The sequence below is a fragment of the Odontesthes bonariensis genome, chromosome 3, assembly GCF_027942865.1.
Source record: "Odontesthes bonariensis isolate fOdoBon6 chromosome 3, fOdoBon6.hap1, whole genome shotgun sequence".
NCBI lineage: Eukaryota > Metazoa > Chordata > Actinopteri > Atheriniformes > Atherinopsidae > Odontesthes > Odontesthes bonariensis.
The window spans coordinates 30,853,796-30,860,900 of NC_134508.1; the positions used below are offsets into that span (position 1 = coordinate 30,853,796).

At 40.7% G+C, this 7,105-nt stretch overlaps 1 protein-coding gene across 1 annotated transcript; it reads right to left on the reverse strand.

Moving 5' to 3' along the window:
* Positions 1-683: 683 nt before the first annotated feature.
* Positions 684-3,016, reverse strand: LOC142377882 (elastase-1-like). Its single transcript, XM_075462214.1, has 7 exons — positions 2,977-3,016; positions 2,659-2,750; positions 2,445-2,545; positions 2,221-2,346; positions 1,290-1,426; positions 1,047-1,189; positions 684-854 (listed from the first exon to the last, which is right to left on the reverse strand). The coding sequence occupies exons 1-7, from the start codon at positions 3,014-3,016 to the stop codon at positions 684-686; spliced, it is 810 nt and encodes a 269-aa protein (XP_075318329.1).
* Positions 3,017-7,105: the final 4,089 nt, after the last annotated feature.

Genomic DNA, 7,105 nt, shown 5'->3' on the forward strand with positions numbered 1-7,105 from the left:
TTATTGAATTAAAACAGACACATGCATTTTTGTCCATTTTCAAGCTTCCGTTTTGTCTGCTAGTATCACTATTGGTTGAAAAAAAGAAGAAGAAAAAATAGGATCTTGCACTCACACAACCTTTTATATATGACTCTGGATTACTGTGTGATACTGTGATACGAACAAGGCCAGGAGTTGTAATGAGGAGGTGGCCATTTGACCATTTCAATTGTTGACTGTCTTAAAGTTTATTGCAGGTTTGAGTAGCACGTGACAATGTGCTGCCAAATCTCTGGACTTCACTGAACTAAATTAAAGAAAAGAACACATTGAAATGTTGGTGCTTTTATGCTATACATTGTGATTTGTTGCAGGGTAGGACAGATTGATGCATAAGAAATACAAAAGAAACATGAAAATGTACCATTCACAGTGATACAGTTTACAAATTGTAACTGTGTAAAAAGCTGTAAGCCTTCTGAAGAAAAATGAGTCATCAAACAATGTGTAATCAAGTTTATATTTGTTGAATGAGACCAGCAAACATGCTAAAATGGTCCAGTATGGCCTCTGCCTTCATGTGATGAAACACAGGTGACTCTTACAATCTTTACATGATCTGGAAAAAGAAGAAGTAAAATCCAATAAAGCATCAACATTGTAGTCTTCCTGTACAAAGAAGGAATGCGTTTCTTATTCTTTCATATGTCTTTCATACTAACCGAGTTCATCCAGTCAATGTAGGCAGACACACGGGTGAAGACAGTGGGCTTCTTGGGAGTGTTGCATCCCATTCCAGACACAAAGCTGGCAATACCATGCACATAGTATTTGCCATTGACCTGGCAGTTCAGAGGGCCACCAGAGTCACCCTGAAAGAAGCAAGATTATTATCAAATTTTACTATATTACTGCCTTGTTTTTGCATTTTTCAAAAAATGTTTCTACACCTCTGTCAATCATTATTTCGGTAGCATACAAATAACTTGTTTTAGCAGAAATAGAATAAGTTGATATTTCTTCCTAGGGACCTTGTTTTCTCTTTCATTAATGACAAGACTTACATTGCATCCAGCCTCAGCACCACCACCACCACACACCATGGTGGTCTTCACAGTGCTGCCCCACCAGCCACTGCTGCTGCAAGTTTTGTGGTCCACCAAAGGAAGATAGGCCTGCTTGAGCAGTTGAGACAGGCCACTACCAGCTGGTCAAAGTGAAATGATAAGATATATTTAACTTTAAAGAACAAAAACAGCAGTGGCTTAGACAGCAGGAGGGCAGAGGGTATTTTACAATCAACTTACTGTAGGTACTTCCCCATCCGGTAACGTAGCAGAGGTTGTTGTGGGGCAGAATCTGGCCGGAGGGAGGCAGAGAGGCCAGCTGGACGTAAGAGTTCAGGGTAGCATCAGAGGACAGTTTCAGCAGAGCAACATCGTACCTAAGAGAGAGGGAAAGAGAGTAGCTATTTTAAGATGTTAGACTCCAGGGGAGGACATATTTGGCAACCGGCACACTACCTTAAAGGATAAGACCGGTTTTTTGACATTGGGCCCTTGATTTCACATTATAGCATGATGTTCTACTCACCCCTGCTTGTTGTTTGTCATTTGGAGCTGTTCCGAAGATATTCGCGAGGCGTCTGGCTGCTCTCTTGAGATATTCGGCCATGAAACGGTTTCCTATGGGCAAGCTCATACAGGCACAAACTATGCTGTTTATAATTTATTAATTACTCTACACTAGCACTGATAACGTGGAGGTGCGTCGCTTACTTAAAAAAATCCGGGTTATTGTAATTTTGATTTTTTTGTCGTAAAGTGGGTGTTACTGACGTCATCGTCGTGCTACTGCCACAGGCAGCCCACAGACCTGCTGCCTATTTATTCATTCGGCTAAAATTCAAAATTAGTAACCCGGATTTTTTTAAGTAAGCGACGCACCTCCACGTTATCAGTGCTGGTGTAGAGTAATTAATAAATTATAAACAGCATAGTTTGTGCCTGTATGAGCTTGCCCATAGGAAACCGTTTCATGGCCGAATATCTCAAGAGAGCAGCCGGACGCCTCGCGAATATCTTCGGAACAGCTCCAAATGACCAACAACAAGCAGGGGTGAGTAGAACATCATGTTATAATGTGAAATCAAGGGCCCAATGTCAAAAAACCGGTCTTATCCTTTAAGTATTTGCCTTAGAAAATCAACAAAGAGCATAATATAAGCATAATCCTTACCCATAAGCCACATTATTAGAGTTCCAGTTGGGGTGGATATAAACATGGCTGACACCAATGACCTGCTCTGTGCCATAGTTGTTGTTGAGATCATGTTCACCAAGAACAACACGCCACGTCTTTCTGCTGCATTGTTTTAAATATGAACCAAAGAGAAGCAAAATATGTTTAAAAAAAACAGCTGAAGAATGCTGTGTCTAACCTGTAGTTAAACATTATGTTACCTGTCCACACAGTGAGCAGCAGTCATGACCCAGCCACTGCGAATCAGGCTCCCGCCGCATATGTGGTAGTAATTGCTGCCGGATAGGTACTGAAGAGAGACCTAAGGACAGACAATAGACCTGTGATCTCTGGTAGTAAAAGCATGCATTTTCTTTTTATGTCTGAGAAAATGCATGCATTCGAACATATATGTAAGTGTTGACAGTAAATTACCTGCCAGGGCCAGGAGTTGGGTTCGGCCATCCCACCTCCAACAACCCTCTCAAAGCTGTCCTCCAGGTACCTCGGCTGTGGCTCAGCCAGAACTGGTAGAAAACAAAGTTAAAATTGAATAAATAACGGGTTCATTATGACATAGATCTGAAAAATCTTCTTATGTGATTTTACTCTCTGCCTACAGCAAGAGAAAACAATAAATTGATGCTGGTAGCAAAAGTGTACTGGTAGAGCATGTAATTTGGAGCCCATGCAAGTCAGCTAATAAGAAAGCTAACGAGACAAACATAAGTCTTAAACATATAGTTTTCTTACCCAAGGCAGTGAGACTTGTCAACAGCAGAAACCTGAGCATGTTTGCGTCGTGTCCGAACGTTTCAGCAAAGAACCAACACAGCTCTTCCTTTTAAAGCCTGAACTTGACCTTCAACTGATGTGGAAATGTGTGGATGTTCTTCCTATCCTAACAGAAGCCAGGCATGCACCTGTGGTTTGTCTCACATAATGTTATCATGGTCAGTTAAACACGCTTTTTTCCTTGACCAGTAGAATTTGGTTCAGAATAAAGAATTTCTAATATCACCAGATGGCATGAGTCATCATGATTCTCATCAATGAACTTTTTTAATAGTTGATATATTGTTATCTTTATTTGACAACAATATTTACGCCCAAGCACCAAAGGCAGTGCAAAACTAAATATTTTCATATCACCATAGCTCCATCCACCTGTACCAGGAATTCACCATTAAAGAGGAAACTGCTTTAAATTTGTAGTGCATTGTCGAACAACACTCGGATTTTGCATGGCTGACAACGGTCCCAGACTGAACACGTTAGCACATCGGTATCCACTCATAATCACAGCGCCACGTACTTAGTGTCTTCACCAATGACACTATGGGCGGCCGTGGTTTATTGGTTAAGTTGGTTGTCCAATAACCGGAAGGTTGGCAGTTCGATTCCCTCTCTCGCCACTCAAAAAAAAAAAAGATTGGTGGAACTGATAGCTGGAGGGGTGTCAGTCCATCTCCTTGAGGTGCCCTTGTGCAAGGCACCGTACCCCCGATGCTCCCCGGCTGCTTCATGGCTGCCCACAGCTCCAGGTTGGCATCTCTCTCTGAGTGTGTGACCCAGTGCATGTGTGTGTCAACAGGTGCCAACATGGATGGGTTAAAAGCGGAGGACAAATTTTGTGTGTATGCATGAATCGGATCTTAATGTGGGGGTAAACGCCTCATTGCGGTGGCTGCCGGGGGCCTCCATCGCAACGAGGGCAATTCACCGTTGCTTGCAGCTTGAATTTGCTTTGTTATGCAGCAAATGTATTCTTAAAATCACCTCTTCTGAGACACATACGGACGGCATTCAGAGGAGATGCTCAATTCACCCCTGCTGCCTCCTGTTGATGTGGAGGACTAGCGACTCTACTCTGAGCACCTCAACCGATTATTGGTCACCCGAATGCTATTTGGACGAAGTTAATTTCAGACCCTTGTATTCATGATCTCATTCACTGCACACAGCTCAGGACCATAGGTGAGGTTTGGAACATAGATCCAAGCATAAATCGTCAACTTCACCTTTTGACTAACAGTTTTCCTATCACTGCCCCAGTCTGGTTGCCCCCCTCTCTTCTATCATGACCCCACCCATGAGCAAGACCTGTACTTTTTTTAAAAATTCATCCACTTGTGGCAACTGAGCACCATTGCTGCAAACTTGGAGCTGCTGGTTCTCATCCCAGCTGAGTACACTCTGTTGCCAATTGCACTAGTGCAAGCTGGATGTCTCCACTAAATTAAACCAACAAAACCATGTCACTTGCGAAACATCAAGATGGAATGATAAGCCAAGTAAACATAACGTTCCACCTTTGGGCTGTGTTTAATAATTCTGTCCATAAAGGTAATGAACAGAATGAGTAACAAAAGGCAGCACAAGGTCCAGCACCCACAGAAGATGAGTCTTACCTAATTCAATGCAAACCAAGCTCTAACTCTGGTTGTACAGGAACTGAAAGACCAGTAGCAAGGAGCCTGATACCCTGTACTCGAAGCACCTCCCAAATGACACCAAGAGAGACACTGATGTAAGCCCTCTCCAAATGTTTTACAGTTTTGATGGAGCAGGTGGATGGGCCATTGTTTGGATGGCCAAGAGTGTCACTATTAGTCAGGCACAAGCTAGATTGAAGATTAGTATTGCTATGGGCTGCTAATATTAAAGATAAGTTACTTGAACGTTTTTGGGTTGAAGACGAAGTGAAAAACAATTCCCAGGCGTCTTCCCAGTTTCTGGAGTAAACTTTCTTCAAGTAGTGGTACAGAAGGAGATTTGCAGCATTCAAGAAGACCATGATTAGGACAATACTCCATCACATGGCAGTTGAGACACCAGTAACTTATCTAAGACTCTATTATTGTATTATAGTAAATCACAGTAGAATCAACTTTGGTTTTATGTAATTTTACTGTGTCCACCAACATGTTATTGCTTATTTCCAAAGGGTAATGAATTCTCATTCCTTCATATTTATGGTTCAAAATCCCCATAAATTAAAAAAGTAGAAAATCAAGAACAGTTTTTGGGTAACAGATTCTGTATTAACAAGTCTCTGAAACACTGCTACTTTGTGAAGTAATGAGCATAGATTTTCAATTCAGTATCATCATTAACACATTACTGAATTAGATCAAATAAATTAAATGAATGTTTATTATTTTGCAACTTAAAGCCAGTGAGCAGTGGACATTTTTTCGACTTTTCAATCCTTATCTTTCTTGGGAGCAGACAACAAATTGTGTTGTAGTATTGTTGTCAGTGAGTGACTTTGTATGAGGCCTGTTTGTCAGCAACTATTGTATTTTTGCAAATGAATCACAGTTTCCATTCAAACTGATGTTATTTGTTAACTTATAACAATTAATTCATCCATCTATTTTCTATACCCGCTGAATCTGTCGGTCGGGTCGTGGGGGGGCTGGAGCCTATCCCAGCGGTCCTCGGGTGAGAGGCGGGGTGCACCCTGGACAGGCCGCCAGTCCATCACAGGGCCACATAGAGACAAACGAGACAAACAACCACACACACGCTCACACTCACTGTTTTTTTTAGAGACACCAATTAACCTAACATGCATGTTTTTGGACGGTGGGAGGAAGCCGGAGTACCAGGAGAGAACCCACGCATACACAGGGAGAACATGCTAACTCCACACAGAAAGGCCCCAGCCGGGAGTTGAACCTGAAACCTTCTTGCTGTGAGGCAACGGTGCTAACACAATTAATTAATTTTGATGCAATTAATATGAATTTCTCAGAAACATACGATTATTATGAGATACGGTACTACTGAAAATTAATTGTGTATCTAAAGTATTTCTAGTGTCAACAGCATTAGCTGAAAGCGAATAATGATCTGGCCTTCATCAAATGACTTAAATCCCCTTGAAAAAATTGTTGGTTCTTTTTCGATGTGATATTTACAGTGACGAACGACAATGCACCTCTTTGAACATCATTTTGGAGGTCCTTGCTACAGAAAAGGTTGATGGGGAAGCATTCAAGAAACTTCGTTAACAAAGTTTACAAAATAAATGTTAACCCAAATATTAATTTTTACTGGTTAAATATTCAGGTTTGATTTTCAGTAAAATGTTTGACTGACTGACAATAGTAGTGATGAAATATCTTTCATATACAATTTTTAACAAATTTTGGTGTACTGTATGTGGAGTTTAAGCATCACAGATTGATCAGTGTGCAACCATCTTAAAACAGATTTAGGGCACATGCATTTTTGTCCATTTTCAAGATTACCAGCTTTGTTTTTGTCTGCTAGTGTCACTATTGGTTGAAAAAAAAAAAAGAAAAAACACTCTCACAACCTTTTATATATGATTCTGGATTACTGTGTGATACGAACACGGCCAGGAGTTGTAATGAGGAGGTGGCCATTTGACCACTTCAGTTGTTGACTGTCTTAAAGTTTATTGCAGTTTTGAGTAGCACGTGACAATGTGCTGCCAAATCTCTGGACTTCACTGAATTAAATTAAAGAAAAGAACACATTGAAATGTTGGTGCTTTTATGCTATACATTGTGATTTGTTGCAGGGTAGGACAGATTGATGCATAAGAAATACAAAAGAAACATGAAAATGTACCATTCACAGTGATATAGTTTACAAATTGTAACTGTGTAAAAAGCTGTAAGCCTTCTGAAGAAAAATGAGTCATCAAACAATGTGTAATCAAGTTTATATTTGTTGAATGAGACCAGCAATCATGCTAAAATGGTCCAGTATGGCCTCTGCCTTCATGTGATGAAACACAGGTGACTCTTACGATCTTTACATGATCTGGAAAAAGAAGAAGTAAAATCCAATAAAGCATCAACATTGTAGTCTTCCTGTACAAAGAAGGAATGCGTTTCTTATTCTT